Genomic DNA, 25,331 nt, shown 5'->3' on the forward strand with positions numbered 1-25,331 from the left:
TAAGCTGAATAGCCCTAAAAGTATTACACATTAAATTAATAATTTAAAACATTCTAAAATGAGTTTTCTAGATCCTGATGGTTTTACTAGAGAATTTTATCAAACTTAAAGAATTAATACTAATTCTATCACTCTGTCCTAGGCAGCAGAGGATGAGAAAATGTCTATCAACTCATTTTAAGAGGCTAATATTATTCTGAAACCAAAGCCACAAAGACAGTACAAAATTGAAAAAAGAAAGAAAAAGAAAAAATAGCTAAAAACTACATTCCCTTATAAATACATATAAAAACCCTTAACAATTTATTAGTAAATATAATTCAACTGCATCTATAAGTAATTATACATATGACTAAGAATTAAGTCCATGAGTGCAAAGCTGGTTCAGTATTTCAAAACAGATCAGTGGAATCAACCATATTAAAAACCTAAAGAAGGGATCCCTGGATGGCGCAGCGGTTTGGCGCCTGCCTTTGGCCCAGGGCGCGATCCTGGAGACCCGGGATCGAATCCCACGTCGGGCTCCCGGTGCATGGAGCCTGCTTCTCCCTCTGCCTGTGTCTCTGCCTCTCTCTCTCTCTCTGTGACTATCATAAATAAATAAAAATTAAAAAAAAAAAGATTTAAAAAAAAAAAAAAAAAAAAAACCTAAAGAACATGATTATATCAATTGATACAGAAAGAGTGATAATATCAATACTGATTCACAATAAAAACCTTCAGAAAACTAGAATAGCAAGGAACTCCCTCAGCCTAATACAGAATATCTAGAGAAACACTAGCATTATACTTAATGGTATAAGAACTGAATGCTTACCCCTAAGATCAGGAACAAAGCCAAGTCACCTGTTTCCAACACTCTTATTCAATTTAGCACTGGTAGTTCTTACCAGGAAAATAAAGGAAATAAAAATATAAAGATCTAAAAGAAAGAAAATTTAAGTTGACAGTAGAAATCATCTACATGATTATGTAGAAAAAAAAAATCCCAAGAAATATCTAGAAACAAACAAACAAACTCCTAAAAACATGAGTTCAACAAAGTCAGAGGATACAAGATCAACATTAACAAAGAAACAAACAAAAACAATTATGAGTCTATGTACTAGCAATAAACATATGGAAACTGAAAACACAATACCACTTATAATTACGCAAAAAAAATGAAACTTGAATATAAATCTAACAAGACATGTATGGGACTTTTATGCTGAAAATTACAAAATGCTGATGAGAGAAATCACAGGAGATTTAAATAAGGACACATACCGTGATCATGGATTGGAAGACTCAACATAGGATGTCAATTCTCCCCAAAATGATCTGTAGGTTTAACAAAATTCCTATCAAAATTCCGGTAAGTTATTTTGTAAATATAAATAAGGTCATTCTGCAATTGATACAGACAGGGAAATGAATTAAAATAGCTTAAACAATTTTGAAGAAAGAAGAAAGTAGGAGAAAATACTCAATGTGTAAGTCCTACTACAAATCTAAAGCAAACAAGACAGTTTAATATTGGTGGAGGGAGAGAAACAGAAATCACTAGAACAGAACAGAGAACCCAAGTGTAGACCCGCACGAATATAGTAGTTCTCCTACCCTTACCCGAGGTTTAGCTCTGTGGTTTCAGTCCTCTGGGGTCCAGGGGCAAACCATCCTCCTTCTGATATGTTGTAAGGTCAATAGTAGCCTAAGTCTCTATCACAATGCCTACATCATTCACCTCACTTCATCTTACCAACTAGGCATTTTATTGTCTCTCATCATTACAAGAAGAAGGATAAGTACAGTACAACAGGATATTTTGAAAGAGACCACATTCACATAAATGTTATTACAATACATTGTTATAATTGTTCTATTTCATTATTAGTTATTTTCGTCAATCTCTTACTGTGCCTAATTTATAAATTTAACTTTATCATAGGTGTATGTCTACAGGGGAAAAAAAAACATAGTATATAAAGGGTTCAGTACTATCTGTGGTTTCAGGCATTCAGATCCCCACTGGGGGACTTGGAATGTATTCCCCCTGGATAAGAAGGGACTACAGTACATCCAACTGATTTTGACAAAGGTGTGATACACAAAGGAGGAATACAGCCCTTTCAACAAATGGAGCTGGGGAAATTGGAAAACAATAACCACAAAGATGAACCTCCACCTAATCTTCTCCTGTTATTCAATAATGAATTACAGACTTAAATGTAAATCTTAAAACTATAAAACTTAGGAAAAAATCTTGGGGACTTGCATCTAGGCTAAGTGTTCCTGGGCTAAAAATTCTTAGACTTGGTTACCAAAAACAATCCATTAAAGTAAAATTTGATAAAATAGATTTTATTAAGATTTTTTTAAAATGCTCTGTAAGAGACTTAAGAATCTGAAAAGATGACCCACAGAAGGGCAAAAGGTATTTCCACATGACATGTCTAACAAATGACTCATTTAGAACATATGAAGGGATATTAAAACTCAGTAAAAATTAAATGAATAATAAAAAGCAATGACCCAATTAGAAAAGAGGGCAAATATACATGAATAGGAATTTGATTAAAGAGGATATACATATGACAAATGAATACATGCAAAGATGTTCAACCTCATTAGCCATTATGGAAATGCAAATGAAAACCACAATGAGATATTACAGGTTTATCACGATAAAAAATACTAATAAGGACACACAGTAATTCAGTCACTCATATTTCTGGGTACAGAGAGGAATGTAAACAGAACAAAAACTCTGAAAAAGAGTATGGCAATTTCTTGTAAAACTAAACATCCACTTATATAAGGCAGCAATGGTACTCTTGTATAATTCATACCAGCTAAATGACAACTTACATTCACATAAAACCTGTACACAAATGTTCACAAGAGATGTATTTATGACAGCTAAAAAGGATAAAGACCCCAAATGTTCCTAAAGGGACGAATGGTTAAACAAACTGTAGTACACTCATAGCACTGACCATTGAGTGCTATTCAGCCACTCTCAAAAGGTTATATACTATTGAGTCTATTTATATAAAATCATTAAAATGCCATAATTCCAGAAAAGGAGATCCTATTAGTGTTTTCCAGGGGTTAGAGACAAGGAGGAAGTAGTTACAAAGGGATAATATGAGGGATCTTTGTAGTGATGCAACAGTTATGTATCTTAATTGTGGTGAGTGGGGAGATTTACAAATCATCATGTTATGAAATTGTTTAGTTATACACAAACAGGGGAGGGGCAAGATGGCTGAAGAGTAGGGACCCCAAATCACCTGTCCCCACCAAATTACCTAGATAACCTTCAAATCATCCTGAAAATCTACGAATTCGGCCTGAGATTTAAAGAGAGACCAGCTGGAATGTTACAGTGAGAAGAGTTCGTGCTTCTATCAAGGTAGGAAGATGGGGAAAAAGAAATAAAGAAACAAAACGCCTCCAAGGGGGAGGGGCCCGCGAGGAGCTGGGCTGAGGCCGGGGCGAGTGTCCCCAAGACGGGAAAACCCCCTCCAGGAGAAGCAGGAGCTGCACCAATCTTCCCGGGTAGAAAGGCACCCGCAGGGAGTTAGAGCAGGACACCAGGAGGGCGGGGATGCCCTCGGGCTCCCGGGGACACTAACAGAAACCTGCGCCCCGGGAGAGTGCACCGAGCTCCCTAAGGGCTGCAGCGCGCACCGCGGGACCCTGAGCAGCTCAGAGGGGCTCGGGCGGCGGCTCCGCAGAGGGGGCTGCGCGGCCACGGGGGCAGCTGAGGCAGCTCCCGCAGAGGAAGAGGCTCCGTGCGGAGGGGGCTGCGTGGCCACGGGAGCACCTCGGAGGGGGCTCCGGCAGAGGAAGAGGCTCTGCAGAGGGGGCTGCCGGCCGGAGCGCAAATCCAACAGTGCAGGCCCAGGAGCACAGGGGCCGGGACACAGCCCAGGATCCGGCCTCCCCCTGGGACAGGCAGAGGCCAGGAGGGCCCAGGACAGCAAGGACGCTCCTGCCCCGAGCTGAGCAGATCAGCGGCCCCGCCTCAGAGCCTCCAGGCCTTGCAGATGGAGAGATCCGTGGTTACTGCGGGAGCTGAATCCAGGGCTCTAGAGCTGGCCTCGGCCACTGCAGTTGTTCCCCATGGGGCTTCATGGGGTAAACAACCCCCACAGAGCCCTGCACCAGGCAGGGGGCAGAGCAGCTCCCCCAAGTGCTAACACCTGAAAATCAGCACGACAGACCACTTCCCCAGAAGGCCAACTAGAGGGACAAGTTCCAGGGGAAAGTCAAGGGACTTAAAGTATAAAGAATCAGAAGATACTCCCCCGTGGGTTGTTTTTTTTTTTTTTTTTTTTTTATTTCTGTGTGCTTCCCCGACCCTTCTTTTTCCTTTCTTTCTCCTTCTTTCTTTTTCTTCTCTTTCTTTTTTTCTTCCTTTTTTCTTTTTCTCTTTTCTTTCCTTCTTTCTCTCCTCTCTTTTTCTCCTTTTCCCAATACAACTTGTTTTTGGCCACTCTGCACTGAGCAAAATGACTAGAAGGAAAACCTCACCTCAAAAGAAAGAATCAGAAACAGTCCTCTCTCCCACAGAGTTACAAAATCTGGATTACAATTCAATGTCAAAAAGCCAATTCAGAAGCACTATTATACAGCTACAGGTGGCCCTAGAAAAAGGCATAAAGGACTCAAGAGACTTCATGACTGCAGAATTTAGATCTAATCAGGCAGAAATTAAAAATCAATTGAATGAGATGCAATCCAAACTAGAAGTCCTAATGACGAGGGTTAACAAGGTGGAAGAACGAGTGAGTGACATAGAAGACAAGTTGATGGCAAAGAGGGAAACTAAGGTAAAAAGGGACAAACAATTAAAAGATCATGAGGATAGATTATGGGAAATAAACGACAGCCTGAGGAAGAAAAACCTACGTTTAATTGGGGTTCCCGAGGGCGCCGAAAGGGCCAGAGGGCCAGAATATATTTGAACAAATCATAGCTGAAAACTTTCCTAATCTGGGAAGGGAAACAGGCATTCAGGTCCAGGAAATAGAGAGATCCCCCCCCTAAAATCAATAAAAACCGTTCAACACCTCGACATCTAATAGTTAAGCTCGCAAATTCCAAAGATAAAGAGAAGATCCTTAAAGCAGCAAGAGACAAGAAATCCCTAAGTTTTATGGGGAGGAGTATTAGGGTAACAGCAGACCTCTCCACAGAGACCTGGCAGGCCAGAAAGGGCTGGCAGGATATATTCAGGGTCCTAAATGAGAAGAACATGCAACCAAGAATACTTTATCCAGCAAGGCTCTCATTCAAAATGGAAGGAGAGATAAAGAGCTTTCAAGACAGGCAGGAACTGAAAGAATATGTGACCTCCAAACCAGCTCTGCAAGAAATTTTAAGGGGGACTCTTAAAATTCCCCTTTAAGAAGAAGTTCAGTGGAACAATCCACAAAAACAAGGACTGAATAGATATCATGATGACACTAAACTCATATCTTTCAATAGTAACTCTGAACTTGAACAGTCTTAATGACCCCATCAAAAGGCGCAGGGTTTCAGACTGGATAAAAAAGCAGGACCTATATATCTGCTGTCTCAAGAGACTCATTTTAGACAGAAGAACACCTACAGTCTGAAAATACAAGGTTTGTGAACCATTTAACATTCAAATGGTCCTCAAAAGAAAGCAGGGGTAGCCATCCATAAATCAGACAAACTAAAATTTACCCCGAAGACTGTAGTGAGAGATGAAGAGAGACACTATATCATACTTAAAGGATCTATCCAACAAGAGGACTTAACAATCCTCAATATATATGCCACGAATGTGGGAGCTGCCAAATATATCAATCAATTAATAACCAAAGTGAAGAAATACATAGATAATAATACACTTATACGTGGTGACTTCAATGTAGCTCTTTCTATACTTGATACGTATTCTAAACACAACATCTCCAAAGAAACGAGAGCTTTAAATGATACACTGGACCAGATGGATTTCACAGATATCTACAGAACTTTACATCCAAACTGAACTGAATACACATTCTTCTCAAGTGCACATGGAACTTTCTCCAGAATAGACCACATACTGGGTCACAAATCGGGTCTGAACTGATACCAAAAGATTGGGATCGTCCCCTGCTTATTCTCAGACCATAATGCCTTGAAATTAGAACTAAATCACAACAAGAAGTTTGGAAGGACCTCAAACACATGGAGGTTAAGGACCATCCTCCTAAAATATGAAAGGGTCAACCAGGAAATTAAGGAAGAATTAAAAAGATTCATGGAAACTAATGAGAATGAAGATACAACCATTCAAAATCTTTGGGACGCAGCAAAAGCAGTCCTAAGGCGGAAATACATCGCAATACAAGCATCCATTCAGAAACTGGAAAGAACTCAAATACAAAAGCTAACCTTACAGATAAAGGAGCTAGAGAAAAAACAGCAGATAGATCCTACACCCAGCAGAAGAAGAGAGTTAATTAAGATGCGAGCAGAACTCAATGAAATTGAGACCAGAAAAACTGTGGAACAGATCAACAAAACCAGGAGTTGGTTCTTTGAAAGAATTAATAAGATAGATACACCATTAGCCAGCCTTATTAAAAAGAAGAGAGAGAAGACTCAAATTAATAAAATCATGAATGAGAAAGGAGAGATCACTACCAACACCAAGGAAATACAAACGATTTAAAACATATTATATTATATTATATATTAATATAATTATATATTAATTATATTATATATATATTACGCCGATAAATTAGGCAATCTAGAAGAAATGGACGCATTTCTGGAAAGCCACAAACTACCAAAACTGGAACAGGAAGAAATAGAAAACCTGAACAGGCCAATAACCAGGGAGGAAATTGAAGCAGTCATCAAAAACCTCCCAAGACACAAAAGTCCAGGGCCCGATGGCTTCCCAGGGGAATTCTATCAAACGTTTAAAGAAGAAACCATACCTATTCTAATAGAGCTGTTTGGAAGGATAGAAAGAGATGGAGTACTTCCAAATTCGTTCTATGAGGCCAGCATCACCTTAATTCCAAAACCAGACAAAGACCCCACCAAAAAGGAGAATTACAGACCAATATCCCTGATGAACATGGATGCAAAAATTCTCAACAAGATACTGGCCAATAGGATCCAACAATACATTAAGAAAATTATTCACCATGACCAAGTAGGATTTATCCCCGGGACACAAGGATGGTTCAACACTCGTAAAACAATCAATGTGATTCATCATATCAGCAAGAGAAAAACCAAGAACCATATGATCCTCTCATTAGATGCAGAGAAAGCATTTAACAAAATACAGCATCCATTCCTGATCAAAACTCTTCAGAGTGTAGGGATAGAGGGAACATTCCTCGACATCTTTAAAAGCCATCTACGAAAAGCCCACAGGAAATATCATTATCAATGGGGAAGCACTGGGAGCCTTTCCCCTAAGATCAGGAACCAGACAGGGATGTCCACTCTCACCACTGCTATTCAACATAGTACTGGAAGTCCTAGCCTCAGCAATCAGACAACAAAAAGACATTAAACACATTCAAATTGGCAAAGAAGTAGTCAAACTCTCACTCTTTGCCAATGACATGATACTCTACATAGAAAACCCAAAAGACTCCACCCCAAGATTGCTAGAACTCATACAGCAATTTGTCAGCGTGGCAGGATACAAAATCAATGCCCAGAAGTCAGTGGCATTTCTATACTCTAACAATGAGACTGAAGAAAGAGAAATTAAGGAGTCAATCCCATTTACAATTGCACCCAAAAGCATAAGATACCTAGGAATAAACCTAACCAAAGAGGTAAAGGATCTATACCCTCAAAACTATAGAACACTTCTGAAAGAAATTGAGGAAGACACAAAGAGATGGAAAAATATTCCATGCTCATGGATTGGCAGAATTAATATTGTGAAAATGTCAATGTAACCCAGGGCAATTTACACGTTTAATGCAATCCCTATCAAAATACCATGGACTTTCTTCAGAGAGTTAGAACAAATTATTTTAAGATTTGTGTGGAATCAGAAAAGACCCTGAATAGCCAGGGGAATTTTAAAAAAGAAAACCATAGCTGGGGGCATCACAATCCCAGATTTCAGGTTGTACTACAAAGCTGTAGTCATCAAGACACTGTGGTACTGGCATAAAAACAGACCCATAGATCAATGGAACAGAATAGAGAATCCAGAAGTAGACCCTCAACTTTATGGTCAACTAATATTTGATAAAGGAGGAAAGACTATCCACTGGAAGAAACAGTCTCTTCAATAAATGGTGCTGGGAAAATTGGACATCCACATGCAGAAGAATGAAACTAGACCACTCTCTTTCACCATACACAAAGATAAACTCAAAATGGATGAAAGATCTAAATGTGAGACAAGATTCCATCAAAATCCTAGAGGAGAACACAGGCAACACCCTTTTTGAACTCAGCCACAGTAACTTCTTGCAAGACACATCCATGAAGGCAAAAGAAACAAACGCAAAAATGAACTATTGGGATTTCATCAAGGTAAGAAGCTTTTGCACAGCAAAGGATACAGTCAACAAAACTAAAAGACAACCTACAGAATGGGAGAAGATATTTGCAAATGACGTATCAGATAAAGGGCTAGTATCCAAGATCTATAAAGAACTTATTAAACTCAACAGCAAAGAAACAAACAATCCAATCATGAAATGGGCAAAAGACATGAACTGAAATCTCACAGAGGAAGACATAGACATGGCCAACATGCACATGAGAAAATGCTCTGCATCACTTGCCATCAGGGAAATACAAATCAAAACCACAATGAGATCCCACCTCACACCAGTGAGAATGGGGAAAATTAACAAGGCAGGAAACCACAAATGTGGAGAGGATGCGGAGAAAAGGGAACCCTCTTACACTGTTGGTGGGAATGTGAACTTGTGAAGCCACTCTGGGAAACTGTGTGGAGGTTCCTCAAAGAGTTAAAAATAGTTCTGCCGTACGACCCAGCAATTGCACTGTTGGGGATTTACCCAAAAAATTCAGATGTAATGAAACACCGGGACACCTGCACCCTGATGTTTCTAGCAGCAATGTCCAGAATAGCCAAACTGTGGAAGGAGCCTCAGTTTCCATCGAAAGATGAATGGATAAAGAAGATGTGGTTTATGTATACAATGGAATATTACTCAGCCATTAGATACGACAAATACCCACCATTTGCTTCAATGTGGATGGAGCTGGAAGGTATTATGCTGAGTGAAGTAAGTCAATCGGAGAAGGACAAACATTGTATGTTCTCATTTTGGGGGGAATATAAATAATAGTGAAAGGGAATAGAAGGGAAGGGAGAAGAAATGTGTGGGAAATATCAGAAAGGGAGACAGAACATAAAGTCTCCTAACTCTGGGAAACGAACTAGGGGTGATGGAAGGGGAGGAGGGCGGGGGGTGAGGGTGAATGGGTGACGGGCACTGAGGGGGGCACTTGACGGGATGAGCACTGGGTGTTATTCTGTATGTTGGTAAATTGAACACCAATAAAATACATTTATTATTGTAAAAAATGAGTTATACACAAACACAAATGCACATATGTAAAACTGGTAAAATGCAAACAAACTGGACTGTGCCAATGTCAATTTCTTGGTGATGATATTGTACTAGAGTTACTTAAAGTCTTACCCATTGGGAAAATTGTGAAGGATAGGAAGATAGACCTTCCTGTACAGTTTTAAAAATATTTCTTGTTAATCTACAATTATTTCAAAATAAAGGTACAATATTTTTTTAAAAAATTAGAAACTTACCAAATAATGGTCAATTAAAATATATCTTCTCAATGGACTATTATGTCACCATTAAAATGATGATTAGGAAAAGTCTATGGAAACATGGAAAATATTTATCATGACTGAAAAATAGTCATTATAATCACATAAAAGTATATTAAGTGGATGGACTGAAAGACAGATATAATGAAATTTAGCTGTATAGAGAAGGAGGGACAGAAATTAGCATTTTGACTTTTTCTTAACCATGTCTTAACCATTGTCTTAACCATTTAGTCTTTTGAAATACAAAGAGCTCTTTCTTTACCTTGTCCTCAATCTAAAGACAGCTTTCATAATAACTAAGTGTAAATAACAACATGATAAAAAGTGACAACATTCTGACCTTCTACTGGAAGGTCAAAAGGTACTTTAACCTTCAAACCCAGATGCCACGGATCTTCAGTAAGCCTTTTCTGGAGGCACGATCTGGAAGACCATAAAATGGATCCCATACAATGTTCTGCTTACCAAGATCATCAAAGGACTATGTTATAATCATAACACATCTTGCCTGCTGATTACCAAATACATGAAAAATGATTCACTAAAGTTGTCTAGCATTAATGTATCCCTGGTAAAAATGAGAAGCACTCACTAGGTAAGTACCAAAGAGAAACATTCAAATGATTGATTGTTTGATGTTTCTCACATTCAAGTTCTCACTGGTTCTTTTGCCATGGCCTCTGATGGCATGAACATAATTCATCATTCAGGTGGTCTTTCTCTGGACAGAAAGAGGGTGACAATAATATACTTGAGGTAAGCACATGGGCTGAAATTCAGGACTTCCAGCCACCAAATTCCTGCTAGCTTCCATCTAATTAAAGAAACACAAAACTGGTATTAGTGTTCAGCAGGCAGAGTCTTTCAAAGTTTGGTCTGGAACGCACATGTGGCAGAGTCCTGAGCTGTAGTTCACAACTGCTGTCAGACCCCAGGGGAGCTAGAGAAGAAGTCCCATTGTCAACAAGTACCCAAGGAGCTTCTTAAGGCAGAGCAGAAGCCAGGAAATTAAAACAGAAGAATCAAAATGGGCAGCAGGATGTAGAACACCTTTATGGGCCACAAGGACTCAGAGGGCCACCAAAGAAACCAGTGAACAAACTGAGAATTTTCAAAGATAATCTACTGTCTCCTTATAGACCCCCTTGACCTGATGCAGACAGGCTGCCAATGTGGTTCTAGAGTGAGAGCCAGGAAACTTCCTTAGCAGTCCTCCTGCTCCATCCTACTTCCAACATCTGGGTGGCCATATGGGGAAGAGGGTTGGAAAGAACACACATGTCACTTGTGGCTGTTTCGCTCTCTTTGAAGTGCCTTGGTGAACTTTTGTAGTTCTCCTCATAATGGTAAGGTGCACTTGTACCAGATTTATTCCTCATTATCTCAGAGTTATCCTTACTATTGTAAATGAGACCCTTTATTTCATGTTGCTATTCACTCAGCTGTTATCTTGTCTTCCTTGCTCTACTCTCTTATTAGCTCAAAGTTTGTCAGCTAATTTTATTTTTAGGTAAATAATCATCTAGGAGCAATGACAGTGTTAGATCTTCCTCTGTAATATTTAGATCTCTTATTTTTAATTTGCTCTAGCTAGGGCCTTCCACGGATAGAAATATCTGGCATCTTCACTTTATCTCTGATTTGGATGTAAATCCAAGTTTTCAACAGTTAACTTTATGTTTGTGGGAGTTCTCTTGTGGATAATAGTTATCCAATTGTGAAAGTTTTCTTCTAGTCTTAGTCTGCAATGTGTTTTGATCAAGGATTATAGCTGAATTTAAGTTTTTTCTATAAATTGAGATTTTGTCTTTGTTTCCTTGTTTAACATGGATATGGAGTGAATTCCATTAGCAAACCTAATAAATTAATTAATCTTTGCAAGAAGATTAATTAATCTCTGCATACCTGGGATAAAATTTATTTGGTCTTTTTCACCTATGGCACTGCTGGATTTCATCTGCCAGTATTTCATTTAGAATATCTGCATCCATATTCACATGCAAGATTTGTTGACAGTTCTTTTCTATTGAGATATCTTTACCATGGTAATTTATATCAGTGTTATATATTTTCCATCTTTTATCCACATTCTAAAATAATTGATATAATGTAGATTTATCTATTCTTAAAGGTGTAAAATTCAAATGTAAAGATATATCTTTTAAAATGTAAATCTTTGCCTACTTTTCCCATTTTTTATGTATTTCTAAATCTATCCTGGATGTTCTACTTTTTATGTATAATTAGTAATTTTTATTCCCCTAGAAAATCACCCATTTCAACCAGGTAGTCAATATATATATGTTCATTTATTCACTTAGGGTTTTTTATGTTTTCAAAGAACAAGATTTTAGTTTTTGATTTTCTTGTGTCTAAAGGTGCATGTTTGTGTCTTTTAAAAATACTTTATTTATTCACTAATTCCTTCCTTCTGCTTTCTTTTTTTTTAAGACTTTATTTATTTATTCATGAGAGACACAGAGAGGCAGAGACAGAGGCAGAGGGAGAAACAGGCTCCATGCAGGGAGCCCTATGTGGGACTCCATCCTGGGTGTGCAGGATCATGCCCTGAGCCAAAGGCAGATGCTCAACCACTGAGTCACCCAGGCGTCCCTCTTCCTTCTGCTTTCTTCAGATTTATTTTTATATGCAATTTTCTAACTTTTTGAGATACAGGCTTACTAACCAAATTTCAAACTTTGTTTTCTAATTTGTACTTTGATAATATCTCTCTGGTCTTGAGATGTTCACTTTCATTGTCATTCATTCCTTAAAAGATGTTTCTTGAAAGGCCCAATGAACCAAGATTAATTTGAGAATGTCTTTTAAAAAAAATTAAGTACAGGGACGCCTGGGGTCCTGGGATCGAGTCCCACATCAGGCTCCTTGCAGGGAGCCTGCTTCTCCCTCTACCTGTATCTCTGCTTCTCTATCTGTGTCTCTCATTAATAAATAAATAAAAATATTTTCTTTAATTAAGTGCAGATTATAGATATCTATGCAGACATAATACTGCACCACAATCCCTCTGTTGTTATTTCTACTTCTATAGCATTTGAACAGAGAATATGTGCTATATGAGATCTACTTTATAATATACTAGATATTATTTATGGTTCAAAAATAATTTTTGGTAAATATTTCAAGTGTGTTTAAAAGTATTTTCTGTTTGTTGTATTTCTTTGTATTTTTTGGTTCAGTCTTATCAACTATTTTATTTCATCCTATTAACCAAACTTTTTCCTGAGATTCTGGTTTTGTCCACTTCTTCTATGTATTTCATCAGTATTAGTTGCAAATATCTGGAAGCTACATTGTTTGCCACATACCTGTTCATAACCACTTTGTGTACTCAGTAAATTTGCCTTTAATCAATATAAAAAGATTCATTTTGTTCCTTTCCATGCCTTTAATGTTTTATTTTTTTATTTGTTCAATAAGAACACTGTTAAATCAGGTGTCTTTTTCTGGCATTTTCCAGACATAACTTTTTCAATTCCTTTATTTTCATTCTGCTGCAGCATTTTGATTAAAATCTGTCCTCTGTATATATCATACAGTTGTGTTTTTGTTTGTTTTCTAACCCAATCAGAGAGTCTATTTTATTTTAGGAATTGTTATAGGAGAAAAATCTATTTGCATTTTTGTTATTAGTGACTATTTTAACATTTCTTTTTTTTATCTAAATTCAATTTGCTAACATATAGCATTACATGCTTTTCTCTTAATTGTCAATTTACCATACTTTCTTTTATTTTTTCTTTTTCTGTTCCTGCATTTTAGTGTATTGGCTGAATTCTTTACTTTGTATCTAGTGGTTTAGAAATTATAATACCATGTCTGTTCCTCTCACATCTACTGAAATATGCAACACACAGATTTACTTGTACTTTTTGTTCATTTTGTACATTTAACTAGGGTAACTCTATCCTACATGAACCAGGGAACAGCAAACTTCCACCTCATTCCTCTATGCCTCAATCTCCTGACTCAAACCTCTTAGTTATTATTTTATTTAAAAATATTATCAAATATTTAAACTTAAGTATGACTTCTAGTGCTTTCCTCAGTAATAACTGTTGCTTGTATTCCATGCTTGACTCTTTTTTTTTAGTTTCATCTCATTTTGTTAAATACATCCTTCAGTAAATCACTCAAGTCTTCACAAATTTGAAACTACCTTAGTTTTTGCCTTGAGTAGTTCAGTTCAGCAAAATATCTTATTTTGAAGAGAATTTATTCTTAATAATAAAAAGTAATGCTCTATTAGCTTTGGCAAGTTTGTTTCTTGTCACAAAGATCCTTCACTTTGAGAGCTTTGAAAGGTTTTCCTTTCATCCTCAATGTTTTTAAAATTCAGCATGATAATCAAGACATAAGTCTCTTTTTATTTACCCTACTTTGTATTCAGTACACTGTTGGTACATGAACAGACAAATACAACCATCCCATTTCAATTCACTGGGCAAAAGATGGAACGCTCACTAAACCATGTTAATCATTTCCTATTTTTTAAAGTGAAATAAAGTTAGATTCTAACCTCATACCATACAGGAAAATTTCAAGAACAAAAACCCCACAAAATAAAAACAAAACAAACAAACAGAAAAACAAAAGAAAAACTCCTTGGTTTACTTTAGTAGTTTAGTTTATTACAAACTTTTTAAAGTATTACAAGAAGCTATAATAGAATGTATGTGTAATCTCCTAGCATGGAATCTCAAAGTCTTAGAGGATACATAAAAAAAATAACAAAATAGATCTGATTTACTGAGAGTGCAAAATTTATCTTAAATAAAAGACCATAAATCATGCTCTACAAGACAACCTGAGTAATCTAAATTGAATAATCCTCATGACAGATTGGTATGGAAAGTGAAGGAGAAAAGAAAATGTAATCATTGCTAGGTTAATAGTTTCTCAGGCTAAGTCCATGTATGTTTTATGACCCATACCCAATACTCCCACCCCAAACAATCAAAATCTACGTATGTATGTATGTATGTATGTGTATATGTATTTGGTGCTGGAAAGAGTGATCGATCAATCCAGACACTGTGAGTTCCCAGTGCTATTACCCAAGCTGTGACCTCCAGCAATTCCCTACTGGACTCACATAATGGCCCTCGTAGTACACCTCCTCATGGTAATTTGATGCTTTCCAGTGCTATTTGCTACACTAACTTTTGGGGATAAAACATGTATTCAGTACACGGTCTGCCTGACAGAGATCACTTGCCAGTGGGGAAGGAGAGTGTGAAACCTGATTTTCCATGTGACATGCTGCTTAGAAACAGCAAGTCCTCCATGGCATACAGTGGCCCAGGCAGGTACAGCCCTAGAGGAGAAGTCTGGCCAGGTTGATCTGAATTCCTCATTGTAGTTCTTTGACATTATCTAATTCTTCAACCTCACGCTTGCATTAAAAGCAAATGCTGGTGACATTTGATCCCTTCCAAGATTGTCTCCCCCTACTTCTTTAAGAGCTCTCTGCATGCCATGGCCTAATTTCATATTTTCTCATGAAAATGCCCTATCTTGGCTCCTATGTCTTCATCTAACTACTCTCTCTAGGTAGCCATTGTCCCAGAGTGAGGAAACCACATACGTTATTGTCTAAACTGAGTTACTCTTAGAATTGAACAGGGCATTATTAATAGCTACACCAGGATAGGAGGCTGAACCCAGGACTGTCCCAAGCTCCCAGGCAGACAGGTCTAGTACTACCAGCTTCCCACAAATAAGTACTCCCCTCCTCCCTCTGGATGACAATCTCCCTCTTCCAGATCTTTCTAAGATGCCAGATTTGTGACACAGCATTTCTCCTTGAAAGATGATCTTTTGATCCCTTATCAATACAAAGGTGTCAGGCATTGGGAAAAATGAAAGGGTTTGGAGGCAAGGCTGTGGTTCTGTGTGAACAGGCTATTTAATCTCAGAAAAAAACTAAACAGGAGACCATAATTCCTGGCCATCAAATCAAATCAGATGAGACCACCCAGGGTGAGGTGGTGTTTTTTTTTGTTTTGTTTTGTTTTTTTAACTGATTACAAGTGCCTTCAGGGCATTGCTTATTTATTTATTTATTTATTTATTTATTTATTTATTTATTTATAAATTTCTTTTTTATTGGTGTTCAATTTGCCAACATATAGAATAACACCCAGTGCTCATCCCGTCAAGTGCTCACCTCAGTGCCCGTCACCCAGTCATATGTGTCCTTTTAGAAGCATAGCATCTCACATATAGTAGGTCCTCAGAAAATTCTCCTGAGCTGAAGTGACAGCAGCAGCCACATCAGGCCTGTGGTGCTGCCCCATAAGTAGAGTCCCCATTACTCTAGGTTTTCATATGCTCCATGGAGCACCAGGACCCCATGCTCTGTAGATGAGGTTGTGAGGGCTTGCTGAGAAGGACCAGTTTCTCTCTCATGCATCTCTTCCTGTGAATCACAAAACCCTATGAGATCCTCCATGCAGGCAGCCTTAAGCACAGCCTAGGCAGGGTGGGTGGGGGGTAGGGAAGAGCAGTAGGAATTTGCCTGGGTTCCCACAGCAGGCCAAAGAGAGCAAGCAAGAGCGGACCTTGGCCACTGCCACTGTGCTCCTGCCCCACTCCTCCCCTCAGGCAGTTCATGATGATGACTGAACTTCCCATTGAATTCCTGTCTCACATATTTATTACATAGACCCTTACAATCATGTTGGCTCTGTGTCCGATGTTACTAAGATCAATAAGCTCATCTCCAAAAGCCATGCTCTTGGACACAATCAGTCTCACAGGGCCCTCAGGGTATAGGGAGAGGGCAGGTGCTCAGTGGACTGGCCCTGTGCCACAGACAGAAAGACAGTTTGCTTCAGCCATCTGGATTCAAAACCGTCCCTAGAAAATTCTGCTCACCGCAGCACCTGGCCCTCTGTTTGAAATTCTGCTCAAATCCTTGCATAGTGGTTTGCATTTTGTCATCCCACTATGGCTGGCAAGGGATTTGGAAAAAGAAAAGTTGGATGTCAGATGCTTTGAAACTAGGAAGAGACAGACTCACCTTTCCAGAATGAAAGACAAAAGAGACGCCAAGAGGTCTAAAAGTAGAGTCAACTTGGAGGGAGGAAAAGAGGAATTATTTTGTTTTGTCTAACTCATAGAAAAATAAAAGAGCTCTAAAAGTATGACCAGAGGTAGACCAGCCTGAGATACATCGGACTCTGAAGTCAGGTACATCCTACTGGATGACCTTGGGCAAGAAGCTGAATCTCTTTGAGGCCCAGTTTCGTGTCCTGAGAAATGTGGGTGCTAACGACTGACTTTGGAGCCATCCAGCCATTTGCAGAAAGCGTGGAACCAGGTGGAGGTGTTGAAAGGTCCAGTAGGGATAGTCCATGCTGCCCAGTGCAGACAGGCTGGCCTCTGAGTCAGCTTAGGGCAGACAAGTATCTGGCTGATAGTGGCAGAATGACAACATATGTTCATGTGTCCTCTGTCCCTCAACATTACCAAGAAGCTAGAGGAAATAATGGAAGCAAAACACATCCACTGTGATCAGCTGGGAACAGTGCACAAGCAGAGAAGAACAGGTAACTTCTGAAAAAAATAACCATGGGCTGGGAATCAGTTGATAACAGAAGGAGAAGTCAGAAGGAGAATATGAATAAGTATTTTGACAATTATTCAGGGTAAAAAAGAAATGAAATTCTACAGAAAGGATGAGAGCCTCTTCCATCTCACTCATGATAAAAGCCAAGACCTCCAAGACCTGGGCCACACCCTGCCGTGTCTCTGACCTCCTCTACCCACATACTCCAGCCACACTAGAACACTCCTTGTGTTGCTGGACAGACCCAGATGATATGTTCCTGTCTCAGGGTGATCAAAAAAGATACATTTTTTTCAAAGATTAAAGTATGACACTTTCACAAAATATAAAATGAACATGTGTGAAAGTTTTTAAGTCATTAATTAATGAGGGAAAAGGCAAGGTGTCAAAAACCAATTCCAAGGAACATCCAAAACATGGACATGTCAAAGGCAATCATGAATGCAGATCAGATCTGTTAGCGGAGGAATCAGTCTACCAGACAAAATCCATCTGCTTCCCTATACACTGGAGTCATTTGCATTACTATGCATTTCCTAGAACTTACAGAATTGAAAAGTAGTTCAAAGACCATGACAGATTCAGGCAGTTTCTGCTAACCTGGAAGGTGCATGTGACCACACACATAGCATGCCATAGGCCACCTGGTCATTGTTCTCTTGTCTGTCTTGTTTTCAAATATCAAGGCTTTTCACAACCTTTCCTGACAGGCTTTGTGCACTTGTTCTTTCTGTCAAGAACCTCCTTGATGTCATAGGACTTGTTCCTCCACCTCCTTCTGGACCTTCTGTTGGCCTCATGTCCTACCCATGGTTCTCTCCCTTTCTCTAGAGTGCAGGGATTTTTGTCTGGCTTAATTGCTGCTGTGTCCTTGGATCCTAGGTCAGGGTGTGGTAGCAGCACATAAGCCTTTGCTAAATATTGGTTCAGTGAATGAACAAATTAAAAACAAACATCAAAGGGACAGGTGTAAAAAAGGGGAGGTTTGGGAAGACAGTTCAGAGGATAGTTTTGGAGATACACACATAGGTTACCCAGTTCCACTTACTTCTTGAAACCAGGTAACTACTTTACTTTCTTCCTACCACACCTTGTTAGAAATAGCCTCCCTCCAGATTAGGTCTCAATGTCTGATGATGCAGATAATGCTATAATAGCACATCCTAAAACCTCCTTCTCTAGGAGGTCCAAAGCTGTAAAATTACCTTTGCTCAACTGGAGATTCCTGCTGCATCCAAGAGCTGCTACTCATGGCCACCTGCCCTGAGCCCCACTCCCAGGCCAGCCATGATTGCATTATGGCCCTTGAGCACCAAGTCATTAACCTTCTTCAAAAGGCATTAACATGACAACACTGAATAAGAGATTTTCTCCCTAAGACCCCATTCCATATGTGCACTGATATGATAACACATGAAGCCCACAATGGGGCTATGGTCACTCACAAGGATGTAGATCCTGACTCTTCTCTGTTACCTTTGCTACCTGCCTGTTTCCTCTCTGCTTTTACTGAGAAACCCACTTAGTCTTTATGATGCTCTCCTTCCTACTCACATCACTTTTGTCTTCAACATCAAGAGCCAGGATTGGAACCTCAATCAGGCCAAGGTGACAACAACTGAAACGTGAGTGTTCAACTCATCTGTTCTGTAGCTAAACATGTCAACAGCTGTCCTTCTCAGGCCCAAGGCCCTGATAGCTGCCTATACTAAGCATTAGCAGCCTGGCTTGAGGCTTGAGGCTCTGGCTACCAGTGTACACTTGGTCCATGCATAACAAAGATTCTACAATTACTACTGAATGAACAACTCAAGAATGGAGAAGCCCAGAGAGAGGCTGAGGTACTGGCCTGTGGATACACAGTGCAGGGAAAACCAAGGTGTCACTGTGGCTCAGGCTTTCTTCCACCAGCCACCTGCTGATATGAATGATGCCTTTCATTCTGTCCAAATGGGAAAATCATGAAAAGCTAGCCACAATGCTACTCACTCTGAGTAAGACCATGTTCAGAAAAACCCTTGATCCACAGGCTTAAAGTAAAGCAGAATAAAATGACCAAGAAAACACTGGAATCATCATCTGGCAGGGATGCTTTTATCAGCACCCGTCCTCTCCTCAGAGCAACCTCGCCAGCTGGCTGGCAGCATTGGAACTTGTTCACCATCCATCAGGAAAATAAAGCAGCCCATCCCAGAAACGATGCAGAGATGGCTGTTTTACAATGACCCAGCCTCCTGAAAGCACAGAAAATGTATTATATCCCCAAAACCATTAGTGGCTCACACTTGGACTCCATTATCAAGCCAGAAAGAGCAAGAAATGTGATGGACATGTTTGTGATGCTTCTTCCCCTGACCTGAATCAATGCTCCTTTCAAAACCATGGCTTACACAGAGTGATGGCATATCCCCCTTCTTAAGGAAAAGCTCCCACTGCAAACACAACATATTAATGAACCATCATGAAAGCCTACTGAGAGAATGTACCATTTAGAGTGCCTGGAAGCTGGCAGAAAATATTAAGCTCAACATCTTTCAAAATCCTCAATAACATACTATCAGAAGGTCAGGATCCTATCAAATTCAAGCCTGTTTTTTCTACTTCCTGTGTCAATTTTTTTGGCTCAGTCACAGGTTCATGTTTTCCAGCTTGCCAATATGATTTCTTTCCTTTCTTCTCTTGCTGCACTTAGCAGTACCCATGTCACCTGACCTCTTCCCTCCTCCTAATTCCTGTATCCTCCCTTCCTCCTTCCATCCTGTCCATGCACAAATATTAAGCACTCTCTAGACCCCCAGGAGAAGTGGCTGACCCCATGTGCTATGGGGGACAGGAATCCCTTTCTGTGACAGAGCTTGACAGAGAGACACACCAAGAACTCAGTGGGATAGGGTGCCAAGATGAGGTCCAAGGGATGAAAGAAGGGTGAGCATTCCACTTTAACAGGGGAGAGCTCATGAAGATGTTCTGTAGTAGGAAAGAGCCCAGACAGTAGTAGGGCTCAGTCCTACTAGTAGGAAAGAGCCCTGAAGCAGCAGGTGTAAGAGGCAGCAGCAGGGGGTGGGGCGGGCCACTCCCACTTTTGGGGCAAGGCCATGTGACTTGTGTCTAGACAGGGAAAAACCAGTGAATGGAGGCAGGGAGAAAGGTGATCTCTTTGTGTTTAGTAACTCTCTCTGCTTGCCTCTTGTGCTCTCTCTTCCTCCTACAGGTAGGTCCCTCCATGGTGCTGAGTGCTCCTTCATTACAAATGTCTGTTTTGGTCCTTCATCCCTTCCCCCAACTCTCTAATTTGGCTTTCCTGCTTCATCACTTTCCTTCCAGAGAGCACATCTTTGTCTTCCTTTCCCTCTCTCCCTATATGCCCTGGAGAGGGGAGGTTGACTTCTGCTCCCCTGATCCAGGCTGTGTCCCTGCCTATTCTGTTTAACAGAGTGTAGTGAAGGGGCTGCTCTGGGAGTCTTAAGTCTGAAGGCCTACAGAGCCTGGTGGCCCTCATTTCCTTCCTCTCTGAGTACTCCCTGAAACCACACTGAGGGATGCCAATGCCAAGTGGAAAAGGCTCCTAGAGGAAGCTGAGTGGCACAAGTGACAGCCCCAGTGGAGCTCCCACCAACAGCTGCCATCACTGCCAGCCATGGGGGTGCAACCCTCCACACTGAAGCTCCCAGGCCACTGCTTTTGGCCAACAACTCACATACACAGACAGGCAGCCACATGGGTCCAATCAGCCCACAGCATGGTGAGAAGTAATAATGCATACATTTTTTTAAGACACTAAATTCAGGGTAGTCTGTCAAGCAGCAAAAGATAAATAACACCATGTCTATGACTGGCTTCGAATATATTCTATGACCTGCTTATGCTACACCATGGTTTTGTGGACATGCAAGCCATATATTTAGCAGTTACTTCGGAAAGGAGATTCTACATCCCATTTCTCAGAAAAAATAATCAGAAGAGGCAGCCTCTACAGATTCCATGATGGAAGCCAATAGATGTGGCCAATAAGGAGATGCGGAAAAGAGGAAGGAAAAAAAAAGTCAGAACTCAAGGGGAAACATGAGAGGAAACGGGTTCTGGGACCACTGGGTGGGTCAGACATGTGGGGGGTATTATTACTTCTGAGGGCCTGCTTCCTGGGGACAGCAGGTGGAGACTGTACCTTTGCTCATTGAAATTCAGTTTATATAGAATACTTGGTAACTCTTCATTAGCCAGAACATTAGAATCAACAAACACTGTATTTATTAGGGTGTGAAGTCCCATAAGCCATAAGAACCATCTCTCTAGCCCATTAAGATTTTACCACATTGTAGTATTTATTCTTGACTTCAAATGAAAAAGAACTAAATTAAGCACAATGTAAAACCACTGACAGTTCTTTCTAAATTGTCATACCATCTTAGTCCAAGCAGAGATGCTCAATACCATGCCTGTAAATGTACCACTGACATTTGATCTTTGCCAAGTACCACTCTAAGCATGCTAGGTACATCCTCAGGATTATCCTTTCCAAACTCTGTGAAGCTGGCATCTCCTCCATTTTGCAAAGGAGAAGTCTGAGACTTAACAGTTATACACATAGTAAATATTATAGCTAAGATCACACCCAGACTTCTCCAATTCTCATTGTAAGAGCTCGTTGTCCTTAAGCAGTCAACAGCAATGCCACTTATTAGGGGATGAACTTGTCCCCCACCCCCAATTCACATGCTGAAGGCCTAGTTCATATCTTAGCATACCTCAGTATGTGAGTGTGTGACTATATTTGGAAAGAGTCTTTAAAGAGGAAGCTAAGTTAAAATGAGGTCATTAGGGTGGGCCCTAATCCAATATGACAGTTGTCCTCACAAGAAGAGATTAGAGAACACAGACATTCACAGAGGGAAGACCATGTTAAGACACAGGGAGAAGATGGACTTCTACAGGTTACAGGAGAGGAGACTCAAAAGAAACCAAATCTGCTAACACCTTAATCTTGGACTTCCAGCCTCCAAAAGAAAATACATTTCTGTGGAAAAACAAATTTTTGTTGTTTCAGTTACTCAATCTGTGGTATTTTATTTTGGCAGCACTGGCAAACTGATGATCCAAAGTGAGCCATAGGATTCCATGTGCTCCACCTATTCAGTAGGGTATCACTGACTCGGACTTTATACATATTGCAAAGCTCAAGCATCAGAACTTAAGAAGCTGAAAAGTGGCAGCAAATAAGGAGGGAATAATATTCTTCTGGAAACAGGCCCAATGATCCCAATGAAATGTAATCGCCAGTAAGAAAGAGAATTAAAAGTCAATACAAGATAAAGAATCACCCAGCCCCCTAAAAGCAGTGTAGGACAAACACATAAGCTGGTCCCTGAAAATCATGGGGAGTGGCCAATGGTCACACTATTTCCTAAATCAAGAAGGCATGGGGCTTCTGTCTTCTCTTCCAGGTAGGACAAAAGACAGCAGTCACCACTAGGAAATATATTTCTTTTATATTAAGTTTGTCATGACATTCTAGATCTTACTGGGAAAGGACGGTCTGGATCCCCTTATTTTGAATATGTAATTTAGCCAAAAATCTTAGTGCTTCTAGAAATTTACCCTGCCTGTATACTTGCCTTTTGGGCATCTGGTCTACAAATCAGACTCTACTGGATTACTGATGAACCCCTCATTTCTTGACATCAGGAGCAGGACTATTAGAATATGACTGTCATATGCCTTTTGGTCAAGTACTTGACCTGCGTCACAAGCTTCCAAGCACAGCTAGAGGTGACAATCCTCATGCACTCAGCTACAGGCAGCAGGGCTTTCCCAATGCACACTGGGGAATGCATTAAATAAGGACTTGTGTTCAAACAGTGGATTCCAGTCATGCATGCTATGGGCCAGAAACTTATGTTGTGACAATAATCCTACCATTCATGTGCAAAGGTACTTACACATGCAAAAATGCCTCAGTGTCATTATGCATAAAAGTATATATGTACCTATAATGCACAGCCCTATAAACATGGACATCACAGGGAGAGTGCTAAGTAACGCAAGCCTGCATGCCAAGGGAGAAAACATGGGAGAAGGGGACAGAATGCTTCTCAAATGCCTGGCCATTCACAAAGCATCATGGGCAGCAATGATCCCAAATTACAGATAATGTGTCTGATGTTTCTATAAAATACTCAAATATACTTGGTTGTTACATGTATGCAAGAATAAAATCATTCTTCCTTTTGTCCAATGTGCTTACCTGTTATAGAGAAGAATGTCTGGCTTCCAAATCAGGCCATCTGGGAAACGAACAGTCTTCACGCCTGGATATTCTGACATATTCCATTGTAAATAGTGATCTGTCCAAGACTGACACAGACAATAACATTAGTAGCACTTTGTTTTCCTGTCTACTAATGTTTCTTAAGGGAGATTATTAGTTACATTCAAAGCCAAAAAAAATATCCAGATACTTATTTACATAAGTGAATTGTTATCTACAAAATATAAGGAAACTGGGAATTAAATAATCTCTTCATAAATGACCATGAATAGCATAAAAACCACATTTAAGATCCTGCTGTCACCATGACCACATTCAGACAGTAGCATTAAAGCTAATTCCGGTCCACTGCATGCCCCCAAGCCTTCCCCTCCCACAGCAGATGGGTTTTTTTCTAGCCAAATGAGTAACTGTTTTGCTTTCAAAGTTCTCCACTGAAGGGACACTCAGGAAAAATAAATTCACTTATTTCAATCGGAAAAGAACTAAGCTGGAAAAATGAAGAATATTTATTTCCATGAAACAATTTCATGCAGCTGCTAGGGAACCTCTCAGAACCTTCTAAGGAGGGTGTGTTTTTGGAATGGAGTTCTTATTTTCATGTAGGAATAGTGCTTTTGATGCCACAACCCCAAAATGCAAACAGTCGTTTGATGGTAAAACACTGAATCAAGACAAGGGTGCAGATGAGGACTGAGGAAATAGACATAAATACACCAGCACAGGCATTTCCATACCTGGGGTCCCTTGTCCCACGACCACACACCCCAGTCCGACCTGGGGTCCACTAGCTCTGTAAAGACTAGTTAGGTAGGTTCCCACCTACATCTGCTATACAAATAGCATCACCAAGCCAGGGTTGCAAGGCTGGCCCATTTGGACTCAGCAGCTCCTATAAATATGCCACAATCAGGGCAGACCCCAGTAAAGGCCCCATCCTATATGTGGTCTCCTTGGGGCCACTTGTACTCTGGAGCTCAGACCTTCTCAGACTTAGAAAGGTATGTGATGCAACATATCTAGTTGGGACTGAGGCAACTCTCCATAATCAAACGTACTATTATTTCTGCAGGAAAACATGCATACTGACACTAAGTCAGAAAAATAAATGCCCCCACTAATATCTATTTCAGTTTGATTTTAAACTCCATGAGTTTGATGCAAAGTTACAAACACAACATCAAGGAAAACAAAAACCCTTTAATTTTCAAAGCTGTTGAGATTTGGGAATTGCAGCCCATGGGCAGTGGATCACAGTGCATGTCCCAGAGATCTCACCATCCTCTAGAGAGAACAGAAAAGCATCCGGAAAGGCTGTCCCACTTCTGGGGCCATCTGAAGTCAGATGAGAGCCAACAGCCTGTGAGTAATGTCACTTTACAGCCATGAGCTTCGGTGAATGAAGAGTTGTTGATGTATAATGTGCTGAAGAATTGTCTGGGGCATTTAGGATGGAAAATCACCCCACTGATATTTCTACTTGATGTGGTTGGTTAGTGGAAGACAGGGGAGGAGAAGGAAGAGAAGGGAAAGGACAGTACCAGGGAGCCAGACTTGTTGAAACTGGTTTGCAGGAATGCCTGAGCATCAACCAAACTGTTTGGTACCTGATAATAAGTGTCAACCTAGAAATGAGGCCCATTTTT

At 40.0% G+C, this 25,331-nt stretch overlaps 1 protein-coding gene across 9 annotated transcripts in view; it reads right to left on the bottom strand.

Annotated features, from left to right (window-relative positions):
• Positions 1 to 25,331, bottom strand: part of CHRNA7 (cholinergic receptor nicotinic alpha 7 subunit) — a 129,091-nt gene that overhangs the window by 43,534 nt on the left and 60,226 nt on the right. For 7 of the 9 annotated variants that reach the window (XM_072795769.1, XM_072795811.1, XM_072795802.1 and 4 more), the window contains one exon: positions 23,662 to 23,771. The exons of the other annotated variants lie outside the window; for them this stretch is intronic. In XM_072795769.1, the coding sequence (XP_072651870.1) occupies positions 23,662 to 23,771 (110 nt within the window). The remainder of the gene's footprint in view (positions 1 to 23,661; positions 23,772 to 25,331) is intronic. 9 annotated transcript variants of the gene reach the window in all.

This window comes from Canis lupus, chromosome 2, assembly GCF_048164855.1.
Source record: "Canis lupus baileyi chromosome 2, mCanLup2.hap1, whole genome shotgun sequence".
Classification (NCBI taxonomy): domain Eukaryota; kingdom Metazoa; phylum Chordata; class Mammalia; order Carnivora; family Canidae; genus Canis; species Canis lupus.